Source organism: Numenius arquata, chromosome 8 (assembly GCF_964106895.1).
Source record: "Numenius arquata chromosome 8, bNumArq3.hap1.1, whole genome shotgun sequence".
NCBI classification, from domain to species: Eukaryota; Metazoa; Chordata; class Aves; order Charadriiformes; family Scolopacidae; genus Numenius; species Numenius arquata.
In genome coordinates, this window is record NC_133583.1 from 24,925,049 (window position 1) to 24,949,721 (window position 24,673).

The window sequence follows — 24,673 nt, forward strand, 5'->3', positions numbered from 1 at the left end:
ACCTCCTCAGAGGAGCGTTTCACTTCCCTTTTGGACCCTGTGGCTTTCCCACAGCCCCAATTCGATGAATGCAGAAGTTGCTGAAATCTTTCTAGGTATCATCTTGGTCGGTAACCTTTAAGATCCCACGTGACACGGAAATCCCCTTGGCCAACGAAAACATACAGGGCTTTCGCTTGAATTTGGTCAAAATTCTTTGGAAAAGGGCTATTGTGGGGAGGGGTTGGAGAGGATAAATTGCAGCACCTCCTTGCCTGAGCTCACAGTTGAGCTCCTCCGAAGAGGCAGAGCAGCAACCCGCGAGGGAGAGCCCTCAGGCCGCCACCATGCTCACTGCAAGGACAGTCCTAGTGCTCCTGCTGCTCCTCACCCTCTCTCTACACTGTGATGCAGGTAAGGCACCCCATGGGCCACCGCTGTGGGTCAGGGCTGGGGGTGTCCCGTTGGGGAGGTCAGACAAGGAACTCTGGTGTGGAGCGAGGACGGTGCTGCTGCAGCAGGAGCAACCCCCTGGTCGGTGCAGGGCAGCATGTCCTGGGGTGCAGGGAAGGACGGAGACTGCTCCCGGGGCCGGGGGGTTTCTGCAGGGCTGGGGGTGCTGGATGATAATCTGGAGCATCCTCTTGCCCCGGGAAGGAAGGAGGCACCTGGGGCTCCTCACAGCAGCATCTGCAGAACTTGGGGGATGTTGTGTGCATCAGCCTTGTTATGGGGGAGGGTCTTAAAGACCAAAGCAAATATTCACCATCTCTCTTTGTCTTCTGCAGGCGTTTTCACACCAATCGAGTGCTGCTTCAGTTACAATAAGTTACCTCTCCGGCTGTCTAACCTGAAGGGTTTCTACATGACTCCCAAGGAGTGCTTTTCCCCAGCAGTTGTGTAAGTCATTTCCTCACTGCTGTTCTGTCTTCTGGGTCACCACAGGCTCAGTTCATCTGTCCTGTCTGGGGAAAGGACCAGGCCAGTTCTGCGTAGCCTCCATGGGTGACTGTCTGCCAGCATGAAGAGGGGAGGATGTAACTGTCTGGCCACCTCTACAGGGCAGAGTTAAGGCCATGAGTCCCTTACAGCTCCTGAAGGTTCTGCACAGGCTCTAGAGGCGTTGGGCTGCATGATGAGCTGCTTGTAGGACACCAAGTGCCCAGGGGCAATGTGCAGGGCCAAAGGGAAAGGAGAAGGAGTGCAAGGAAGGGAGGATGGTGTGGACACGAGCGGGATTATAGCTGTTGTTTCTCACCAAGCTTCACCTTTCATCTCGGCAGGTTTGAGACCAGAAATGGGACCAAGGTCTGCACAAAACCAGAGATGGCTTGGGTGCAGAAAGCAGTTGAGAAGCTTCAAAAAAAGAAAGGACGTCATGCCCCATGATGTAGAGTGGGTGCCCTGGTTCACGCTACCCAACATCCTGGTGGAAAGGAAGGTTTATAGTCATCCTCCTGAAAAGGCCGGCGGAGGTCCCCATTGCTGAGGGATGGCACTGACTCCCCAGAGCCCTGCGCCACGTTGACCAGCTGGACACCAGCTCCTGGGGTGCTTCCAGCCCTGCCAGCACCTGCCCACTGAGTACAGCCACAAAATAAAGCTTTACTTCATGTGGTACTGGAGAGTGATGTCCTTTCTTCTCCCAGCCCCAGCAACCGTGCTGCTGCTGGCTGGTCAGGGCATGGAGACGGCTGGGGTGGGATGGGGCCTCTTCCCACCTCCTCCCCAAGCCTTGTGGGTCTCACTAGGGCAGGCAGGGAGGAGGACGGGAGGGTGCTGCATGGATGCTCTGGGCGTTTGTGTACTTGTTTCAAGGGGACCCAAAAGGGGCTGAAGACTCCTCCGAGGGCTTTTAGGTGCAGAACTGCCATCGGTTTTGGGCTTGGAGCTTTCAGCTTGTCCTTGCATTGCCCCGAGCATGAGCACAGCCCAGCTGCCACATCTGCCCCAGGACCTCAGCGTGTCTGAGCTGCGCTGCAGAGGGAGTATTTATTTCCCTGCAGAGCTCCCACAGCAGGTAGAACAGGCAGGGGATGCTGGAGCAGGAGAGGGATTCACCCACGTACAGCCCTGGAAATCCCCTCCATGCAGGGGCCACAGGGAGCTCACCAGTGACCCCTGCCAGGGCTTTGGGATGGGGAGGAGAAATGGAAGGGCAAAAGTGAGAAAACTCATGGGTTGAAATAAAGACAGCTTAACAGGTAAAGCAAAAACTGCTCACACAAGCAAAGCAAAATAAGGGACTTGTTCACTCCTTCCCATGGGCAGGTGTTCAGCCACCTCCAGCAGAACAGGGTTCCATCACACGTAATGGTGACTTGGGAAGGCAAATGCTGTAACTCTGAACATCTTCCCATTTCCTCCTTCTTTCCCTGAGACAGATTAATAAGGGGAAAAAAAAAAGAAAACCACAAAAAAAAATCCGAACAAAACAAACCAAAAACCCACAAGCGATGCAGAAGCCATCACTTGCCATCAGCCAGATAATGACTAGCAAGTCCCCGAGCAACAGCCACCCTGGCAACCCCACTGCCCATGCTACCAGCTCCTGAGGAACAGGATTTTGGCTGTGGCACCTTCACAGCAGGGAGAAAACCCATCCAGTGCTGAGGGATGACCCTGACACACTGTGGGTCTGGGAACAAAAGGTCTCATGGGCACCAAGAGGCAGGTGAAGATCTCTGGGGTGCACCAGGAGGTGCTTCACTCTGAGGAAGCTTTTACTCTTCAGGAGCCTTCAGACCATGGAGACACCCTGTTTGGTTGGTCATGGTGCTCTCTCCTGACAGCTGTGGCATGGATGCAGCACCGATCCCAGGGCCCCAGCTGGATGGAGACGTCCAGGATGTGAACATAGAGCAGAGCAAGGAGGAGCATCCCACCACCTGGAGGAGACAGTGCTGGGGCTGTGTGGGGCCCCACCTCCATCCTGGTCCTTCATCCATCTTCCCCAGTGTTGGCTCCTGGCAGTGACCTATCAGCACAGAACCAGCATCACTGTGACCTTCCCTGGCTGAGCCCATCGAGAGGCCTCTTGCCTTGTCCCACAGTACATGTGGGTCCCTGCCAGGTCCCCAGCCAGGGGGCGTCCTGCTGAGCAGGAGCAGGTCCCTGCAGGACCTAGCCCTGCCAGGCTCCCCAGGAAGGGCTGGCCCAGAGCACCCCCCTACCCCTTGGCATGTGCTGGAGGTGCTGTGCCAGCAGTGCAGGGTGGCCCAGGCCACTAGGAGCAGGAGGAAGCTGGGGCCAAGGAAGAATCACAGAATCACAGAATCTTCTTGGTTGGAAGGGACCTTTGAGATCATCGAGTCCAACCACAAGAAAAAAAAAAAACAAAACAAAAACCAAAAAAACCCACACAAAACAAACACCCACAACCACACCCCACACCCCCCCCCCAAACAGACACAACCCAACAATCTGGGCACTAGAGCATGCCCTGAAGTGCCACCTCTACACGTTTCTTAAATACCTCCAGGGATGGTGACTCCACCACCTCCCTGGGCAGGCTGTTCCAGTGCCTGACCACCCTCTCAGTAAAGTCATTCTTCCTAATATCTGATCTAAACCTCCCCTGCCCCAACTTCAGACCATTTCCTCTGGTCCTGTCATTATTCCCTTGGGAGAAGAGGCCAACACCCACCTCTCTACATTTTTGTTCGCACCTACCCGTTTTAATTTCTAAAGCTCAATTCTCCCTTAATTCTCCCTCCTTCAATTTTACTTCATGTCTAGGAGGTGGTGTGACCCTGGTGGCTTGTTGGGCTTGAGGTTCTGTACGTTGGGGATGTGGTAGGAGCTGGAAAGGGCGAGATGAGAGAGCCCGGGGGGGGGGGGCAGAGACTGCAGAAGGGGGCTCAGAGGCTCTGTATTCAGTGTTTTCTTCCTGCAGAGTCCTTTCCTGGGGAAAGTGGCATTAGAAACCAGCAGTGCCGTGCTCAGCTCTCTGCATGGCCACCCTACCACTGTGCCAGGCCACCAGACTCGATGTCCTGCAGACCACATTTTCTAAACCAGAGTTGTCAGCACATTTGGTTTGTTTCCTTCTCCTTTCTTCTTCCAGAGAAACCACACAAACATGAGATAACCTTCAAGGAAGTCTGTTTCCACCTTTCTTCTCCTCCAAGAAGCCCCAGCTTGCCTCATTCCCAAGCCACAGCCAGGTCCCCTCCTGTACTCCCACTCACCATCATCCCATGTAGGTTCCCACCAGGTCCTCACCCCTTCCTTGCACGCAGACCGCAGCTGCATCTCACCTTCCTGGGGAGCAGATCCCTGCATGGAAGCTGGGCTGATGTCCACCAGTGCTGCTGTTGGGGTCTGTGCCACCCACCCCTCCTGCCCTCAGGGTCCTCCCTGGGGTCTGGGATGACTCTCTTGGGGTTATGGTAGGGTTTGTCCCATCTCCCTGCAGAAACGACCTGTCTGTGCACCGATGACCACAAGCTTCCATCCCTCTGACCCTCTCATTTTGATCCTATCATCGCCGATGTGGCAGGCAGAGAAAATGCTTGGGATCAGACTTGGGATCAGACCCAGACTCTGGTCAGACGCCCCACTGCTGTTGCCCCATTTCTCCTCCTTTTATAAAGTCTCCTGAACCCACCAAAAGCGTCTCTGCCACCCCCTACTCTGGGGTCCCTCTGAGTTTGGTCCAGTGTGGCTTTTTCTGCCTGACTCCCATCCCATCCCATCCCATCCCATCCCATCCCATCCCATCCCATCCCACCCCATCATGCCGAGTGCCTCACTGCCTAAACCCAGTGCCCTTGGTGTGGCCAGGGTGGTTGGGGAGGCCAGTTTGGAGGGGACTCGTTAGCCACTTGCCTTTGATGACTCAGGCAAATGATTAAACCTGTCAATGACCTGTTCCTGCTCAGAGATTCTGAGTTCTCTCTCCCGCTAGAAATAAACAAACAAGGCTTAGACTTGTCTCGTCTTCACAGAAATCTGTTTTTCTGGGTAAATTTCAGTTCCCCCAAAGCCTCCTGGAAGTCCCTTGCAGCCTCACGGCTCTTCTGCGGAAAGCAGAAGTGGCTGCCCCACTCCTCGGCCTCTTTTATCTGCCACTGGACGTGCCCCCACAATAAACAACGACAGAAATCCCCTCGTCCCTGGGAAGGGGGCTTCTAAGAACGTGTCTGAAAATTCTGGAAAAGCGTTTAAAGTGGGTGGCATGTGGAGGATAAATTATGGTACAGCGAGAGGCAAAGCCACAGACACCAGGCAGGGCAGCACGAAGCAGGACAGAGGAAGAGCCCTCAGGCAGCCACCATGCTCACTGCAAGGACCGTCCTGCTCGTGATGCTCCTCGCGTTTTCCCTGCACCGCGCCGCAGGTAAGGCACCTCCTGGGTCACTGCTGCAGGTCGGGGCTCGGGGTCCCCACTGGGGATGTCCCGTTGGGGAGGTCAGATGAGAAACCCCAGCGGGGAGCGGGAACGGTGCTGCTGTCAGGAGAAGCAACCCCTGGTTGGGGCGGGGGAGGATGGAGAGGGTGCTGAGCGGCCTCAGCAAAGCCAGCCCTAGGGAGATGCTTGGAGGAGGCTCCAGCAGCTGTTGCCCAGGTCTCAGCTGGATGCGGTTGGAGGCAGGGAGCACGCGCGGCTGTTTGGAGCCTCCCAAAACACCTTGCAAGTTGTGCCCCCACCTTGGAAACCCCCAAAACCTCGTCCCCGGACCAAGCACCCCGACCTCTCCGTGCACCTTGGCAGCTGTGGCGATGTGGGGTGCTGGGTCCCACGCCATTCCCCTCCCCACCGCTGGTCACGTTTCCCAGTCCTGGCCTTGCTGCCGTGAGGGGAAACGAATCCCTGCCGTGGGGGCTGCTGAGAAGCTCCGCGGCCCCCGTCCCGTGTTCGATATCCCACTGTGTCACTGCCTGGCGATGCAATTAATTGCAAAATACTGCCAAGGGGGTTCACAACGTCTCGCCCTTCCCTTCACAGCCCACTTCACCCCCACCGAGTGCTGCTTCAAGTACGCGCAGAAACCCATCCGACACATGCGGAGTTTCTACGAGACGTCCCGCGACTGCTCCTTGCCCGCAGTTGTGTGAGTACCCCTGGGGTCTCCATCCCACCCCTGGCACAGTTGGGAGCTACAGCAGCTCCCCCCATCCCATCCTGCCCCCCAGGCAGTTGGGAGCACACGGCTGGGGGGGTCTGTGGAAGGAAAGTAGATCTGGCGGGGGAAAAAAATTAGGTTTTGGTGCTTTCTGCTAATGGCAGTGGTCTGGGAAGACTCAGACCTGCAACATCAGCCCGAGAAGGGCACGGGCTGCTGGAGGTGGCTTCAAGCCTCCATCCAGGATGGGACAGCCCACAAGGAGGGGAGTAGTTGCACGGGAAGGGGGTGGCTCACAGATCATGCATTCACTCTCTTTCCCCACTTTCTCGCTGCAGGATTGTGGCTGCCACCGGGGATGAGCTCTGCGCCGACCCCAAGAAGCCCTGGGTGAAGAAAGCCATGAAAAAGCTTCAAAGGAAAAAATGAAATCAAATGAATTGCCAGGGTCTGCCCTAGAGGTTTGACCACAAGCGTGCACTGGAGTGTCCCTTGTCCACTGCTTCTGCCAGGGCTTAGCAACGGTGGCAGAAGCCATTCTGTAGGAAGTTTTGGAGAACAGGCATCACGTGTTTTCTGCTATGTCAAGAAAACCTTATAGCAGAAATATATACAGGTGTCGGCAGCTGCTGCATGATCAACTGCTCCATAAATACCTGTTATCAAGGTGGGGTATGGCCAACCTGAAAGTCTTGGTGATAATTGCTTATTTCTCTCTAATAATTGCACGAGGCAGCAACGCCCGAGCCAAGATCCTGCCCTGATGGCCAAGGGACCTGCGCAATGACAGGGACAGGCTTCTGCTGGCGTCTGCTCACCCCTGGATGGGGGAAACCCATCCTGGAGCCAGCTCATCCATGTGGGGCAGAGCTCAGCTCCTTCCACCCAGCTATCCGACCCTGGGCTGATGCCTCCTGAGCCATGGGGCATCAATTCCACCAACAGTCCCTGGGCTGATGCCTCCTGAGCCATGGGGCATCGCTGTTGTGACCACCCCACCGTCCTGCCCCGGTCCAGCAGGGCCAGATGCCACCCCGTGTCGGAAGCGACAGGAGCTGCCACCTGCGCCGGCTCTGCTGCTCACTTTCCCCAGAGACTGACAAAGCACACGGCTCCACAGGAGCTCTCGCACATGGATGTGTATTTTAATAAAAATAATTCTGTCAATATACAGCAGAACGTCAATTTCTTTACCATATTTCCAGTATATTTTCATAGGCTTTTTCTCAGTTAAAATCCCCCCCTCCCCTTTTTGAAGTTTTCATGCGAAGCGTCAGATAACTTAAAATTCACAAATACTAAGCTTAGACTGAACCAATGTGCACAATTTGTGTAATGTCCACTTAGCCGATGTTGTACCAAAGAGAAACCCTCCCGCCTTGTCCAAAGGTGACGAGAAGTCTGGAGGGGCAGAGGGACATCTGCTCTGTTGCAGCCCCACTGTGGCCGTTCCTCCAGGGCTGATGGGGAACCTGCAAAGACCTCGCACCCCAGGCTCCGGCTGAGCGTTTCATACCTGAGTTTTGAGCAACCAGCAGAGGAGAGTCAACTGGGTGGTGGGCAGGTCCTGGGGCTCGCACCGCTCAACATGTCACGTGCAAGAGCTTCAGGTGCTGGTAGCCTCCTCCTCCTGCCCCCGCTGGCTGGAGAGCTGTGAAGAGTATGCACAGGTAGGACCGAGGGAGACAATCCCCATCAAATGCCTGTGCAGAGTCCTTGGTCTGGAAGAGTCACCACACTTGTCTTTTGAAAATTTTCTTTTAAATCTTTGTTATCCCCAAAGCTGCTACTGCTGCTTCTCCTTTCTCCAAGTTAGAGCTTGTGAGAAGCCCAGCCTGCAAACCCCCTGTGGTCCCTCCCGGAGAAGGGATGGAGCTGAAGCCCTCCCGAGCACAGGGGTCAGAGCATGAGCCCAGACCCAAGTGAAGCAACCAGAGAAAAGGCGTCTGCCTGGCCAGAGGAAGTTCAACAAGGAGCAGAGAGGTCTGTGTGGCCTCCAGGAATGTTTCTGCAGCGATGCGAGTATAAATCCCACATGGGACTTGGCTCCCTGCAAGAGTTAAACCTCCCTCTTGGAAATAAAAGAGCTGGCAGGAGATGTGCTCCTCAAGCCTGGATGAACCCTTGGCTTGCCCCGTGCTGCTACAGCTCAAGGCTGTATCTGAGCTCTGGTGTGGGACGCAGGGAGAGGGACAGACATGCCACGTTTGCTCATCCATCACTGGCCACCTCTTGTTGCAGGGATGAGTGGTGGAGAGCAGCTTGTGCTTCCTCTGGAAGAGGTCTCCAGGCTCTCAACCGCTCCCTTTTCCTCCCCAAATCTGCTGGACCTCCCGCATCACTCACCCCACCAACACTTCCTCCAGCTCTCTGATCCAGACAGCAGATGGGACATGGCTCACAGCCAGCTTTTGGCTCTTAGCAAGAGCTGCTGGACTACAGTTCCCTCCATTGCTTGTTCTTCTGGGGCTAAAGGGTCCCAGCAGCACACAGAACATGTCCTCTGTCATGTCCCCCTCCAGCCCTTTTGCAGAAACACCTAGGGACAGCGATGTACAGCTGCAGACGCACCACCAGCTCTCTACAAGAGACCTACTCCCCCCTGGATCCACCACTCAGGCTGCTCTAACACCGGCAGGGTTTGAAGGAAGTTGCTCCTTCTGCAACGGGGACTCCTGGGCGGACCAGGACCACCTTGCCAAGGAACGTGTTCCTTCTCTCATGCTGTGACCAGTTCCACAGGGTCTCACTGCGCCCAGGACTGAAGCGTGATGGACCACACTGCTTCTTCATGGAAAGAACTTCCCCATACCATGTTGCGCACCATGCAGCTTCATGGCACTTACCCACTGCTATAAGGCCTGGCTACCATGGTTCACCTTCTCAATCAACCCCATGATGGCAGAAGGAACTCTGAAACTTGCACCAAAGTGACACGTGAGCAGTAAGAAAGACAGGTACCAAAACACAGCAGCATCACAGCAATCCACCAAGAAGGAGACAGTTCATCATCCCTGATGCCTAAGGAGGTTACACCAGCTCTGCCTGTACCAGTTGCTCAAGGGAGCCTCAAGAACAAAGCTATTTAAAGAACGGTAAAGATGCCTTAATAAGACCATGTGAAAAATAAGGACACAGCTTGAGGACAGGTTGAGATGTCACTGTAAGAAACCAGAAGGAAGAAGGAAGCAGATGGGAAAATCCTGGGTGTATGCAACCATGAGGAATGGTATTCCTGAAGGAGACCATTCTCCACACCAGTCACAGCTGCATCTCCTGGTGCCCAAGTCCCATTGGGCGGCACAGCAAGCACCAACTGGATACTGGAAATAGAAACAGGCTCCAGCACCGATAACCACACACCTTCCACGTGTCCCAAAGCAACGGGGGGCTGGAGGGGAGGGATTGCAGCCACTGGACAACCTCCCGCCAACAGCTGGATGCCACGTTCCTGGTGCTTCACTCTGGAGGTCCCTCTTCATTCTGCTGGCCACAAGCAGAGCCTCAATTTCTAACCAGACTCCACAAGAATGGCAGAAGTGCTACAGCCAGCCAAGCTGTGGGCTGATGGGATCCTGTACAGTGACAAAAAGGGATCATCCCGTGCAGACCTGCCCCGTCAGGCCAGTGCAGCAGAAGCAAGCCCAGGAGGAGCAGCTGGAGTTGCCATGTCCATGCTCGACAAATGCGTTGCTGGTACGGGCCATGGAGTTGACCCTGGTCTCAAAGCAGCTCCCACAGCGTCAAACGCTGCAGATACCACTTCTGGTGGTCACACAGATGGGAGAACACTGGGCACTGGGGGAAGCAAAGAAACAAGAAGAGAGACCTGGTAGCAGTAAGTTTTTCCAAGGCTGTGAGCGCATGCCTAAGGATGCATGGGAAATAGCCTGCTGCCCTCCATGCTCACAGAAGACCTTGACCTGGAGCTCACTGAACCCTGTATGTCTTCCATCAGCTTTTGTTAAACACCTTCTAGGACAGGATCGTGAAGCAGCAAGAGGAATCACCTGGAATAAGAGGAACCAAGAGGAACAAGATTTTGCTCCCTGGTACAGGAGAGATGTTCACAAACTGCACTGTATCCAGCAGAGGCCACTAAGATGGTCAGAGGCTGGAGTACAAAGTGTATGAGGTGGATACAGCTCCCAGAAACACTTATCCCAGCTATTCCAATGCCTCCAACTCCCAAGTCGATCCCTCATCTCACTCTGAAGTTCTCCCATGTTACTGTCTATGTGACTGCTCTCACTCATTGCTTGTGGGGACAGGACGAACCCTTGTCCATGGGGAGAAAAGCCTGGTGATGGAATTCAGCTCCACGAAGATCTCTTTGCAGGACTGAAGGACACTTTAACCAAGTCTCTAGGTCTGGTGTTCCCAAAATGTTGTTCTCAAAGGGCACTGGGCTGAAAACCAAAGCCCACAATGTGCAGTTCACCACCCTTGGAAGCAGGTTTCCACCAAGTCCCTGTGAAATGTTACCCTTCTGAGAGGCCCTTGCTGCTCTGTCAAGTTTGAGGAAGGCAGGTGGTGTCCAGAGTACATAGCTGGAGGGTACCTCTTGTCACCTCTTTGGTGGTGACATTGGGCTGAGCAGTTGAGAGCTCAGACCGTGTGGTTGTGTAGACACAGCAGAGCTGGAACAGGTTTAGTTGTTAGAGCTGCAGCATTCCAGAGGTCCTGGGCAGGACGCCACAGCTAGAAAGCCTCTCCTGGGGCTGCACAGTGAGAAATGTTGCCTGGGAGCAGTGTCTGGCTGTGGTTGGAAAACCTTCTCGGATCTGAAGTCAGCCCAGCAGAGAGCAACCCACATGTCAGCCTCGTGTGACGGAAGCCCTATATCCAATGCTATCAGCGTCACAATGCAGGGCCACAGCTGAGACCTTGTCACCCTCACCGAGAAGGGAGAAGCCAGCAGTTTCTACACAATCGTTTACACGGCGTTATTGAAGGACTCCTGGGAGAAGTGACACTGCGAGGGACTGCCCAGGTGAAGCAGAGTCTCAGTTTGGGCTGGTCTTAGCTCATCTGTTCTGAGCAAAGCATGAGGCAAATCACTCTTACAAAAGTAATTTTTAAACTGCATGAAGCCTCTAGTTAGATGTACCACCACATTCAAAGTTAAAGACTCAATTAAATTAATTCTGTTCATTTTTTAAAATGACTGCAACAATTCAAATCAAGTCTCAACTGACATGAACCATCTAAGAGGGACACTCAGAGACCAAGAGGCTTTGACCAATAACCTGGGAAAACCAGGTCAGAAAGCTCATCTAGGAACCCGGGTAGGCTGAAGTCCATACCTCCACCGCACACTGCAAACACATTTCTCTTCCCCACACCGAGTCATGACCACGTTAGTCAGAACCTGAGCACAACCTGCAGAAACCACCAGTGAAACAGGTATGGGACAGCTGTCTCACAGCAGAAAAGCCTTTGCACTCCCCAAAAACCAGAAGCAGAACACCAGGTACAAGAGCTGGCAAGTGCAAGAAGTGGAAAGCACTGCTGCTGTCTGGTCTACAGGGATGTACCACCACGATGTGATGCATGTTGTCGGGGCAGGAAGAGTAACTCAGCCCTGCCACGTGCAATTAATCATCCTTAAGAGTGTAGCCTCTCAGCGCTAACCTTGACACAACAGCAAGATGGTTTCTACCAGAGGGATGGTCTCCATGAGAAGCCAAAGAGACCATCCCATCACGCATTTCTTGGCACTAGAATAACCAGGTATCTACGAGCATCTCTTGGGGGTTTTGTAGCAAAAGGGTAACCAAAACAAAAAAGAAATGCTCCAGGATAGTCAGCACAGCTTTGCTGAGAGACCAAGTGGGGCATTAATACAGCACATGACAAAGACACTTGGCTTAAAGGAATCACAAAGAGAAGGAACACAGAAAACTCAGGAAGAGATAAAGATGGTGTTTCTACAAAGATGAATGACAGGTCTGACTATAGCCAGACTGCAGCAATGGTGACCAACAGCAGAGGAGATCACCAAATGTGAAAGGCAAAGCCAGGTACCAGTGTATTTCCAACCCAAATACCCACCACCAGCCCAGCACTGTGCCAGAAGCCCAGGTGTAAGAAATGGAGAGCCTGCAGGAGAATCTCCCACCAGGACAAGTCCATGTGCTGCCGCAGGTCCAGCAGCAGCACTGGTTACGACGGGTCAGGCTTGGCTTAGCAGGCCCAGCATCAGAGGCTTCAAAAAGGAAGTTTAGCTAAAGTGTTAAAGTTTAAAGTTTTAACACTTTGAACACTTTTTTTGAACACCGAGTTAAAGTGTCTCTGCAATCACAGCAAGGTAATGTGGGCTGGGGTAAAATCCATCCCTAGGACCACGAGCAGAGTTGAAAATCAACTCCGGGGCTTTCAGGCACATGAGCTGCTCCCCAGAACTGAAACACAAGCCCCAGATTTGCAAGTTAAATTCTTCTGCTTAGTGCAGACCTCCGCTTCTGTCTGCCTAGAAGAAAGGTTTCGGTACACACAGCTCCCCCTGCTTTTTTCAACTATACGAGTTGATCTAATAAAAATATCTCCTCCACCTCTAAACCTCGTGTTGCCTGATTTAGGCCCCCACAGCTCTGGCACTGCCTCTACACGTTGTACACCTTCACCAAAAGGCAGTGACAGGAGTTCCCAGCCGCCTCCAGCACCAACTGCACGTTCACTGCCACAGCCGTCTTCCGCAGCGCAGGGGACACCTGCCCCCCTGGCTCTGCCTTGATTTCAGACCTCACCTTTCAGCTGCAAACCGAGCCCGAAAATGCAGAAAATCCTTCAAGCTCTGGGCTTGGGGTCAAGCTCCGGGCACAGAGGCCACACATCACCTTCCTTTCTTCAGTGGCACACAAGCTCTCCTGCTGCTTGAAGCCCTGGCACAGGCTAACCTCTAATTTAAGGGCAAACTTCAACACAATCTCTTCAACTTTCATTGAGACTTCCAAAAAAAAAAACCAGCGCAGTATTCATGAACAGCAGTAAAATCCATGTTGGGGCTGAGGTCTTCTGGGGTCTGCTCAGAGCTACTGACCTACAATTTGTTTGGTGCAGAATTACAATACCTCCTGTGCAGCCAGACCGAACCTGAAGTCTCCCCAGGGTACAGCAGAGGATGCAAAGCACACAGTGCCGCTGCACAGCCTCGCTGGTTAAAAATACATGGTCAGAAACACTTATCGGCAGATGGTTCGAATGCCAAAAGCTTAGTAGCACTCGAGTCCCTGGGCCTGATACATACTGCAGGAGGACACATTAATCCATCTTATGTGGAGGTTACTCACCCACCGACCCTTGCTGGTTGCTTTTGGGCCTGAAACTAAGATAATTTTCTTAGTCATCCTTAAAAACACGTTGCTGCTCCCTTCTGACTGGCTCAGACATTATAAAGGTAGTACTGACCCTAATCCACAACCTCATCTCAGCATGATGTGCACCCTACCAGGGTGAGCACACTTCACACTAGTGTTCTCTAGACACTTCCACCCTTCATTCCACATCCACATTCCACACAAGTGCTCACTGAGATCAGTGTCACGTGGAGGGCTCAGCAAATACTGAGTCCTAGTGACAGAGCCCTCCTATATGGAGAAAAAAGGGGGATTTGTGATTTTACACAAAAACTGACAGCCCAAGCAGCAGCACTCACGGATGTTCCTTGCGGGCTGACACGACCTGCTTCTACTGAGACAGAGGTAGATGACTTCATATCCCTCAGTCCTGTCCCTCTAGCTGCTGTGAGAGCTGGATTTACCTATTTCTCAGGGCTGTGAGATGCTTTTACACTGCAGCCACTAACACAGGCAATGTCAAGTCTTCCCACTCACAAAGACAAGCGTTTGAGAGCCCTGTGCTCTTTGAGAGACAAGCACTAGGAAAGACCAAGCTCCTCCAATTCCCATCGTTAGTGCATGACCGGACCTACCTCACCAGGTTCCCTGCAGGGCTGCGTGATGTGTATGGCTGGGACCGAGCCTGTGGGCAATAAATACATCAATGACTTTGTGGAGGTGGAAGAGACCTTTTTAATAAACAGGATTCAAATAAAATTAAAAAAATCCCTCTGAACTGCCACTGCGAGAAGAGTTCAGATAACTAGCACAGAAGATGATGCTGTAAGTGCACGATGGAGGGAGAAGGGAAGGAAAGAACAAGCTGTCACCAACTTGATGAGCCTCCTCAGTAAATCAGCACAAACCAGCTCAGCAGAACTCTCCAGATAAAATACTGGTGGATCCATTGAGAAACAACTCAAATCAAAATAAAGAGAAATCCCTACATCGGAAGGCGCTACATTAGAATAACCAGCGAAATACTGAGTGCCGCTGGAGCTGCAGCAATGGCAGGGAGACAGGTAGGATCTGCCAGTGGTTCCTGGGGTCAGGAACAGCCACGCAGGGAGGGACAGGCTCCCTCCTGTCCCAAGCAGTGTGTGTGTGTGCTAGAGGGGTGTTGGTGGCAGGGGGGTGGGCTATTGAACGAGGTGGTGGTGTAGTGGCAGCAACGGAGGGTGAAGGGCAGCACTCAACGATGTCAACTCCATCTTGCTCTGGTGGCTAGTGCAAATAGTCGTCTACTCTGGCAAAGGAGCAGGAGCCCAAGCCCACGCGAGCCATGAGCCGCAAACACTCCGAGGCCTGGCCCAGGGCAAGCATCAGCGGGGGCTGCTTTGGCAGGTTCTGAGATTCTGTGGGGGCAAAAAAAGAAATCTGTTTAGAAGAGGCATTCTGGCCGTGTGCCGGCTCACCGACACTTGGGTCCCTCTTAGTCCCACCTGGTCACCAAGCCCAGCAGTCCTGGCAGAAGACACTGGCTCCGGAAGGAAGCTACTCCTTGCTCCTCCACGCATCCCACCACCCATGACACGTCCCACATGGGGCCACAGCTCAATGGGACCTTTGAGAAAGTGCTGCTGTGGTGGCCAGAGCAAGAAAAAGGCAGGCGGAGCTCCTGCTGCCTCAGTGTCTGCCAGAAAACCCTCAAAGCATGAGAGATCAAAGCATGGAAGAATAAGGAAAGGCAGGAGAAACTGGCACCAAGTGAGAGGCAAATTCTCCGTGTCTCCCACTTGTGCAAGTCCACACAGTAGTCCAAGCCTCAGACAAACTCACTCACTGGTCACTGCTTCTTTTCAACTTCACGTTTGCTGTGTATGCAAGAAGGAATCCTCAGCTGAGCTAGACAAGGTGTCGTGACCTGTGTCATGAAGCACGTCCAGACACCATCTTTTTCGTCTCCCTGGTGACGCCCCTCATCAACTTTTCCATGTTCCTCAAGCACTGGATAAACAACAGTTAGAACTGAGCCACCCTGCTGGACACCCGCCCATGCTGACTGTCAGGAGAAGGGACTCTCCTTCCCAAACCATGTCATTTCTGTTCCTTTACTCAGACAGAACAGGAGCCCTCACGGCTTTGTCCATCAAGCTGTTTCTTCCACCAGAAGATAATCTCTTCTGGCACACTCAATGTGAGATGCACAGACCCACTAAGAAATCTGACTAGGCACAGGAGCCAAGCCTGGGTTCCTGAGACACAGAAGCCATCCAGAGGACAGTTTGACTGGCTGTGGATGGACTGAGCTAACCCAGACTGGGGAGTGTCCTGTGAAGTTACCTGAGCAATGATACAGCACATGCAGGGTCTGGTGACAGGACCAAGGGCCCTGCCTAGAATGAAACAAATCCTTTCTTGCAGACTGCTGGCAGGCCATAACCTCATCACTGTACTCATTTCTCTATCATGGGATTTTCTGTAGCTGAAGATGCCAAGAGGGTCAGCAAAGACGTGGCAAGTCACTGATTGCAAGCTAAGACTTCCATCAGGGAAAGCTACTGTATTTACTATACCAGGATGAAGGTAACAGAGTAAGCGACCACAAGCTGTTGGGCCACGGAACATTCTTGTCTAAGGAAAATGGAAGAACAGGCATAAACATTCAGCTCTGAGGACACAGCAGAGGGCGAGAGACTGCTCACACTTGGATCCAACCATGATCCATCCTGCCGACACAAGGAGCAAAGCTCACCAGAAAAAGGGGAGCTGTCTTGCCAGCTGAAGAAAACCAGACCTCTGCACAGAGCGGGGTCCTCTCAGCACAGTTAAGACCAGAAGGGAAAGAGCAACAGAGCTGGACCATTACCAGTCCTGATTCCAACACTGGACTGTGGGCAGCCAGGCTCTCTGAGCTCTAGTGGGCACAGCACATGATGGGAACACGCAGAGGGAACACTTGAAGGGAAGACAGACCCATTTAACTCTGCATGGCCAACACGAGATCAAAGGTAACTGGATTTATGGCCCCCCTCTGCTTTAGAGCCAACGTTACGGAACCTGCTGCACTTACAAGCTGCTGTGACAGTGACTGCGTTCCCTACCAGAAAGCAGGGTGATGCCAGGACAAAACTCTGCCAATCAAAACAGCGTGGGAAAAGACCCCTGCTGATGCCAGCGAAGTGATTCAGGTGGGATTGGAGCAAGAAGAGGGGCAGGAAATGCATTGAAGAGATCTCAGCTCCCTCAGTAAGCAGGGGAAGAAAATCCCGAGGAGCATCCTTGGAAGAAGACCCAAGGATGGGAGCCAAGAGAAGATTAGTTTGGGTGGATCTGTTCTCTGCAGGCTTCCCTCCCGCCTGCCTTCCTGCATCACTGTCCTGTCAGACCCCAGCAACAGAAAGAAAGACAAAAGCTAAACAAGTATTTCTGAACTTTTTCTGACACTCACAGGCTTGCCCACCACAGGACAGCCCTCGAGAGCAGGTATGTCCAGTGTTAGCACTCACACAGGAACCAGGCCTTACCCAATATAGCACTATTAAGAGCAGCACACACAGGTTCCCTCTGGATTGGGTCCAGCTGTTGGCCGACGGGGCAGTTCCAAGGGTCTGAGTAAGCTAACAAGCTAAACGCGTCCTGTACGAGAGAAGAGAAAGGCATGGTAAGGTCATGCACGGCTGCAAACACACAGGAAAACCTCCAAGTCCATCAGTCGGGGCACCTCCTGCCATCACCAAGGTGACAGGTGCCTACCTCCTGAAAAGAAATGGCCCTTTTCTTCTTGGCAGCAAGGGACCACACTGGGCCATCAAGATAGTAGATTAAAGAGGGTGCCCCCTCCACCTGGCAGGGGAACCAACACGAGAAGGCAGGTAGAGTGTCACCTGGAGAGAAGAAGAGCGAAGGCAGGCAGGAGCTGTATTTCTTCTCTCTTCTGCCAAGAACTGGCTCTAGGTGCTCCACGTTCACTGAGTTCTGACCTCTGGTCCCCATGCAGGCCCCCTCTTCCTCACCAGGTGCAGAAGTGGGGGCCACCCAGAGCTCTGCAACAGAACACCCAGCCCCAGCTCTGGCCCAGAGAACTGCTGCGATGCAGCACAAGGCTTACCTGAAGCATCTTTTTGTGCACTGTGTTCTTCCCGTACTCTCTGCAAAGCTGCTCGCTCAGCATCTGCAGCTCCCGGCCAAACTGGATCATTCGCTCGGTGGCAGCGTGGTTCCCTCCACAGAGCTGCCTCTGGGGGCAGCTGTCTTCTAGAGGAAAGGCAGCGGAGAAGTAACAATCATCTCCCGTTCCCCACCACTGCCTGCTCTGTGTCACGCTATCCAGAAACTCCTTCCCCTTCTGGCGCAGGGAGCTGCTCCCTGCTCTGAGTTTATCCCAGTGGAAGCTTTTTTTCTGATCCCTGCACTACAACAGCCAGAAGTGGGTTTTTTCATAGCATCTGTCAGGTACAGGGAAAACTTGAGCTCAGTTTGTTTAATGTCTGAGGACTGCCTACAAATCAAGTATTCTGATAGAATCACGGGAGCTCGCAACTCCAGCCGTGTTACCCTTTCGTGTGTGTGACACAACATGGAAAGCCCTGGCCTAACAAACCTTGGGCTCAGAAAACTTTCAGAGGTGCCAACAACCACCAACTTCCCAGTGTTCAGTGGCTGCAACACCCATTAGAACTGGAGGAATCCCCGGTTTCTGAGGTAGTGTAGCTGATTAACCCTCTCCCTCCTGGCTAAAGCACCCACAAACAAGACAGTTGTAGCAGACCACGCTGTGCTGAGGACACTTGGTGGCTGGGCATCAGCCAGCCTTTCCAGCTCCGTTCAGTCCCCCAGCTGGAAGAACCGCCAGGACGGCTCTGAGCTGGAATTCATGACCAGCGCTGAACAAACCTTTGACTCCTACTGCTTCCTCTGCCCCACAACATCCCCAGCACCTCTGTGAGACTATGAAAAGCTAGATCTGGTTTTAGTTTCAGGACAGATTCATTTTCCCTGTGAAACAGGCATCCTGAGAACTTCATTCACCGGGGTGGGGAAAGAAACCCAAAGTACATGTTTTTTCCCTGCTATCCAATCCCAATTTTAACTCTTGTACCAGCTCTTTCTATTTCCCTTTACCCCTCCTCCCTCTGAGGCCCTACCCATGCTGGATTCATCTGTCTGCAGAATCTCTTCATGTTTGTAGGTGCCGTTCATTATCCTGGTTGATGAATTTTCCAGGACTCCATTGGGGTAATGCTCAGCCTCCATTTCCATCTCGCTGTCACTGAGGTGAAAGGAGGAAAGAAAAGTCAGATGTCTAAATTAGAAAGGGAAGAAATGAAGAGCTCAGATGCCAAATGATGCCCAGCAATGGCCAGTAAACCAGGAAAGGTGCCAGATGGGCTACAGGGAGCCAGATGGTCTAATTCAGTGTAGCAAAAGTTATTACAGGCTTCTGATGGCAACTTATGGAACAGGTTTCTGTTCTGAAAGGGCCTGTTGTAATTACAGGTGCAGAAGGCTTATCATTTTCCCTTCAGGAAGCAGTCATCTCTGAATGCAACAGTGAACAGCAGCGAGACAGCTGATATCATACTAAACAGGAGGGAAATCTTGGCTGCAATAAGCCATCAACACCTGCAAAATGTGCAATACAGAACACAAGGGCTCCAGGCTTAAATGTTCATGACAGTAGTCTGAATAAGATTGCTGATTAACCACTCATTAACTGATATGATGAGAAAATCTTGCTGGGACTGGGGCTCTGCATTTAAAAAAAAGAACCATAAATCCAGCATTATCACATGATTCTGGTAAATTGAGTCTGAACAAGTGTTTCTCACTCAGTTACATGCTGTAAGGTCTCAAGAGGTCACGATAGAGACTACAAACTGTCCTGCAAGCTGTGCTTGGCACAGACCTCAGAGGATGAGTGCCAACTGCAATTAGCGAGAGATTCTACTAATCACAAGGATATCCTCCACTCGAGCAGGGCCACCAGGTCGAGTTGCAACACCAACCGGGAAAGTGAGCCCAAAGGAAGTTCTCACCATGGCTCAATATGCTCCGCGCTCCGGTAAATGGACTTCTCCTGGGAGAATGGAGGCTTTCTAAGGTCTGACTTGCTGTCACAAGTATGAAACTGCTGATTCAGAGGCTCATCTGTAAGGAACTGGGCAACAGGTAGAGGTAGCCCAATAAAAATATTCAAGAGGACCATGCACCAACGCAGTAAGCACTGAAGCTGCTCCCTCACCCACTGGAGGGCAGGGAGGCTGCTCAGCAGCAGTAATTCTCCATGGGAGAACTTCCGTGCAAACTGTCACATTGGACTCTGATGGCATCAGTTTAATGGGACAGCTTGGTGCTTGAAACAAGAGCATCCCAATATTCCTTATGAGATGAGCCTCCAAGCCTGAGCCAGAGCAGGGGAACTGGAACAGGCTTGTGTCTGCTGGGAATAGTAGTGACCTTGTAGATGACAAAGATTTACGCTCTCCCACTGTCTCACCCTCCTCAGGCATCTACAAAGGAAAAAAATATACCTGGTTTCTTGGTTACTCGTACTACTGTGCTGCTGAGATTTGGTAGAATCTGTAGAATTGGACTCAGAGTAGTTCACAGATGAGGGGGAGGAGGAGGAGGAAGATGAAGATGATGAAGTCAGTGTTGGGTATTTACTGTGACTCTGTTTGCTTTTTGTGGACATGACTCCATTGCTACAGGTTGGACTATCTGCTCCTGAAAGTCAAGAAGAAAGGGAAAACTGAGACCAGACTGACAGTATCACTCTACTGTGAAGCCAACAATTTAGCAAGAGAGCAGACCCCAGAGGAAGAAAGCAAAATAAAACTGCAGATCTTAAATTATTACTCATCGCTCTTAAATTCCGTGGGGTTTAGAGAAACACAAATGAATATGGAAGGAACCCCACTGCTTACCAGCAACATCTGAGCTTAAGGAAGTTCCAAAAATAGGTTGTAAATAAGAGATTGGCAGAAGCAACTCACACAAGCACAGAAATTATTGTTGAAATATGAAGCATGGATGGTTTGTAAAGAAGTTTACAAACTCTCTTATCACAAACCCAAATATTTCTCAGAAACCCTCTATTCACAAAAATCATGAAAACACAGGTTTTCCAGACCTCGTCTTACAGCTTGGTCAGTGAAACACTGTGCCTACACTAGAAGGCCATCTTCAAAAGCTTCTTTATTGTGAAAAAGATCTGCTCTGCAGACAATTGCCTGTGGAAATAACTAACGCAAAACCAGTTTTGTAACAGTATAGACACCCATGACAACAGTATGTCCTCTCAGCTGGGTGTCAGAAAGAAAAGATGCATTTCATAGAATGATGCACAGGAAGTAGCAGGTAATGAACAACGGCTGATCTTTAATGTTTGCTCTTCTCACCAGGAGACACAGAAAACGCACTTACCGGTACTATGAATGTGTGAGTTGCTTGATCCATGTCTAGGACTTAAGCTGGGGGACCCGGGGTAACTGTCCTGGGATCTGGGGCTGCGGGCACTGAAACAACGTACTTCACTGTCTGTCCCATTCACCATCTCCACAAACTGCCGACACCTGGTTTCATAGGAGGGAAGAAGGAGAAAAGGGTGCGTGACAGCCAGGATGCTCTGCATTGAGGTTCCCTTGGTTACTGAGTGGAGAAGTCCTAGAAAATGCACAGGAGTTACATTTCTTGCCTTCGAAAAAGACATTTCAGACTCCTGGTACCTCTGTGTTGTGATTGCTCTGATAACGCTACGGGAGGAAGTAGTTCAGAAACCACAACTTTGATGCTAATGAACGTTGAGACGTTCACAAGCAGCAAGTTTATTTCTATCGTGTTAAGAAGAAACCGTTCCTTTACAGCATGCTTTCATCTCCACTATCTCTGCAGAACTCCACAACTCAAATGTGGGTTTTTTTTCAGGGACGTAATACTAGATCTGCCAAACATCATAGATCCCCCACTACTCCAACAACCTAGACATGCTGGTGGCCAGTGGCAAATAGACAAGGAAGAGTAAAAAATGTAATATCCACAGTGACAGGATAGTGAGGACGGCTGCCCATTTGGCTTTACTGGGAACTGTCCTTAAACATCTCAGGAGGCTGGGGAGAGCCATTCGGTATGGCTGGGGGAACTGGGACACACAGGCGCTTTTTCTCCAGATAGCCTTTTCCACACATCTGCCTTTCTAGGAACCTTCAGTGACTGTCACCTGCCTGGTGTGGCAAGATCTCCACAACACAACTAAAGGCTCTTTGTGAAGGAACTTCTGTGAGTCAGCAGAGCTAAAATTTCACCCACCTCTGCTTGACCACATGAGGCAAAGCCATACTGGGTCTGAGCTATGTCTACATTGCTACAAGTACTGTGCAAAGGACTATGTCCTCTCCAGCTCCCAAAGGGATATCAGACAGTCTGAATTCAGACCAAGGTGTGTAGCCAGCCTGGATGGCCTCTTTCTTCCCTCCTTCATCCACACGTTTCAGCATTAGGGAGTATAGAGCTATTCATACTTACTTTAACATGAAGAGCAGGTTGGGGTTATGTTCTAGGAGGCCAGGATAGAGCTGCTGGGTGGCTTCTATAGCCTCTCCCACTCTGCCCGCTAATACTAGCTTCTGTATTCCTGAAAGCAAAAGGACAACTATTGACACACAGGACCAGCCAACAAGAATGACCAGGAGAGTTGTCTCACATGTGTCACACAGCTCCCACTGCCACCTTGCACAAAGGCTAGGGAGAACTGGGGACCGTATTTGGAGAAGGCTCCAGGGAGACCTTAGAACCCCTTTCAGTATCTGAAGGGGGCCACAAGAAAGCTGGGGAGGGACTTTTACAGGAGCACATAGTGACAGGACGAGGGGTAATGGTTTTACACTGGAAGAGGGGAGACTGAGATGAGATCTCGGGAAGAACTTCTTTGCTGTGAGAGTGGTGAGAGCCTGGCCCAGGTTGCCCAGAGAAGCTGTGGCTGCCCCATCCCTGGAGGGGTTCAAGGCCAGGTTGGAGGGGGCTTGGAGCAACCTGGTCTGGTGGGAGGTGTCCCTGCCCAGGGCAGGGGGTGGGACTGGATGGTCTTCAAGGTCCCTCCCAACCCAAACCATTCTGTGATTCCATGATTCTATTTACTATAGATTGGGATGAAGAAAAGTCTGTGAAAATGAGGGAGAATCTGTTAGTAGCTCAGAAACACCAAGAGTAGAAGGATCTGAAAGATGAAATGGGTGCAGTGGGGTGGAGTGCTCTGGGACTTTAGTCCTTTAATCACAGAGCTATGCAGCAGCAGAAAAGAAAGCAGGACACGACAACTGGATGGGAGCAAGGAGGCTGCCGGGTAAATGACAATTTCAGAGGGGAAGCCTCTAGGTCACCCCCACATTACACATTCTGGCTGGTTCATGCTGGAAGTCTATGTATGACTGAGCATCAGCTAAGCATTCTTAGAGGGTCTGTGGGCTTAAACCATAGCACAGTAGGGTTTCCCCTACCTCTAAGCAGAAGTAATTATACCAACCCCTCCCCATCCCTACCTCTATGTAGAAGTAATTATACCAACAAAACTGGCTTCTTGCAAGACCCACCTCAATGTATTCTCAGTGAAGCAACCTGCGCTTGCCCTGCAATGAGGATGTGGCACCTGTAAGCTGGTTCCAAGAATCAGCTACTGACCAAGCCAGAAACAGCCCAACACATTCTACACTCTGAGGAGGTGCAAAGACACAAGGCAGAAGCCTTTTATCTTTGCACATCCCGGGTGTTCATGTCCCACGTATGCTCCTTCAGTGGGTCGGAAAACACAAGTGCAATACTTAACTTGAGATCCCACCCCTGAACACTCCGAGAAGCTGCTGATCTGTAGAGGTTCACATTTTATTTTTTTTCTAAGTGTACTTAAAACTAAAAACTAAATGGACTTAAAACTACAAATGGATTGTACTTCCCTCTCTGTTTTTCCAGGATTCCTTACAAATAACAGAGAGAAGGTGTTGAATTGCCCGTGAGGTGCTTTGCAGCAGAGACTCTCATAACAACAGGTTGTGACTTTCACAAGCCATGAGCAGTTGGAAGCCCAGCCCAGAAACCCTCATTAGCAACCCCAGTAACACTCTGCAATGACTTGTCTTGGCTCCCACTTCTCGGTGTTTATTAGCTTGTTAACCTTAGCTGAAAGCTAAACCCAAAGAGGGGGCGCTCACACCAACGTGTGTTGCACAGTCTCCTTCATTTCACACTATGGTTTTTCGATTTACTTGCCCGTCCGTTTTCATGTCTCACTGCTTCTGACAGCTCCCTTCTTTGCCTTGTTTGGCAACTCTCACAGATGTCGCTGCCTTTTATATTTTCCCCTCTTTTTGTTTTCCCATCTGTGTTTTCCTCACACCTTTTATCTAAGCCCCAACTTCAGAGCTCTGCATTCCTTCCCTCCCATCTGCCTTGTCACCCGTCCCCAGACAAACGGGACTCACTCTCTCACATGCCTCCCGTAAAGCTTCACCAGTTAAACCCACACCAGCAAGAACACCGGCTGGGGTCAGGGCTGCATAATGCATGACCTGGAAAGCACAAAGCCCATCAGGCAGCAGCTAGAAATTATTTTGGGGACTAAGCACAGTCCCCAAATGAACCCGAATGCTGGCTAAGCGTGTGTAATGTATGGAGAGTGTGCTACAACAGGGCATGATGCTCCCGATGCGTAACAGTCACAAGAGAAATGGTTCACAAAGGGAAGGGAAATGTACAGCGTGGGATCTAGCCTGTATTCAACAGCCAGGAGAATGCGGAAAACGCACCAACGTTCTGTGACTCTGCAGTCTGAGCCTGTGAATAGAAAAGCTTAAAAAACAGGCCAGCAGGAGAAAGCCGCAAGCCGTATTCTGCAGGAACCAAAAGCACTTACAGCCTTACCAACTGAGAGATGGACAGCTGGAATCAGCAGCAACCAAAACAGACACAGAATACAAATTCTTCACCTAGTGTGAGCTAAACACGTTGGCTGTGAATCTGCAAATCCCTTAGTATGCAAAAAATTTACCTGAAGACAAAATGTGCAAAGATATTGGAAGACTCATTAAGTTCTGGAAGCTGCAGTCAAAATAGATTGATGTGTCTGGGTCCCTACGACGATGCAAATGAAACTGGCCCTGATGCAACAGACTAACTAGAAGAACCCAAATCCAAAGGGATGCTGGTACACAGTGACCTCTGTTCAGGTAAAGTCCAAGGTAATCATTCTATTCTCCACCAGTTTGGTGCTACCTGCAAGAAAGCACCTTCTGCCCTAGGTATCGTGTGTACCCCGACGTGTGAAACTGCTGGTCTCCAAGCTGAAAGTCACTC

General features: G+C 51.4%; 3 protein-coding genes across 3 annotated transcripts in view; 2 read left to right on the forward strand and 1 right to left on the reverse strand.

Annotated features, from left to right (window-relative positions):
* Nucleotides 1-326: 326 nt before the first annotated feature.
* Nucleotides 327-1,368, forward strand: LOC141467944 (C-C motif chemokine 4-like). Its single transcript, XM_074152679.1, has 3 exons — nt 327-393; nt 768-879; nt 1,263-1,368. The coding sequence occupies exons 1-3, from the start codon at nt 327-329 to the stop codon at nt 1,366-1,368; spliced, it is 285 nt and encodes a 94-aa protein (XP_074008780.1).
* Nucleotides 1,369-5,050: 3,682 nt separating this feature from the next.
* On the forward strand, nt 5,051-7,212 carry LOC141467064 (C-C motif chemokine 17-like). The gene is made up of 3 exons (XM_074151378.1): nt 5,051-5,320; nt 5,930-6,035; nt 6,386-7,212. Exons 1-3 carry the CDS (start codon nt 5,257-5,259, stop codon nt 6,474-6,476), a joined length of 261 nt encoding a protein of 86 aa, XP_074007479.1. The 5' UTR covers nt 5,051-5,256; the 3' UTR covers nt 6,477-7,212.
* A 6,849-nt stretch (nt 7,213-14,061) lies between these two features.
* Nucleotides 14,062-24,673, reverse strand: part of RANBP10 (RAN binding protein 10) — a 79,332-nt gene continuing 68,720 nt past the window's right edge. Inside the window, exons 8-14 of the mRNA XM_074151379.1 lie at nt 21,854-21,962; nt 20,756-20,904; nt 19,861-20,056; nt 18,475-18,599; nt 17,439-17,584; nt 16,855-16,966; nt 14,062-14,742 (exon numbers count right to left, since the gene is read on the reverse strand). Coding sequence (XP_074007480.1) covers nt 14,612-14,742; nt 16,855-16,966; nt 17,439-17,584; nt 18,475-18,599; nt 19,861-20,056; nt 20,756-20,904; nt 21,854-21,962 — 968 coding nt within the window. The 3' untranslated portion in view covers nt 14,062-14,611. The remainder of the gene's footprint in view (nt 14,743-16,854; nt 16,967-17,438; nt 17,585-18,474; nt 18,600-19,860; nt 20,057-20,755; nt 20,905-21,853; nt 21,963-24,673) is intronic.

Bases quoted from the DNA above. Each gene is read 5' to 3' on its own strand.
- LOC141467944 (XM_074152679.1), top strand. From the start codon at position 327: ATGCTCACTGCAAGGACAGTCCTAGTGCTCCTGCTGCTCCTCACCCTC. The intron at 394-767 runs GTAAGGCACCCC...TGTCTTCTGCAG, and splicing joins CTCTCTACACTGTGATGCAG to GCGTTTTCACACCAATCGAG. The intron at 880-1,262 runs GTAAGTCATTTC...TCATCTCGGCAG, and splicing joins TGCTTTTCCCCAGCAGTTGT to GTTTGAGACCAGAAATGGGA.
- LOC141467064 (XM_074151378.1), top strand. From the start codon at position 5,257: ATGCTCACTGCAAGGACCGTCCTGCTCGTGATGCTCCTCGCGTTTTCC. The intron at 5,321-5,929 runs GTAAGGCACCTC...TTCCCTTCACAG, and splicing joins TTCCCTGCACCGCGCCGCAG to CCCACTTCACCCCCACCGAG. The intron at 6,036-6,385 runs GTGAGTACCCCT...TTCTCGCTGCAG, and splicing joins TGCTCCTTGCCCGCAGTTGT to GATTGTGGCTGCCACCGGGG.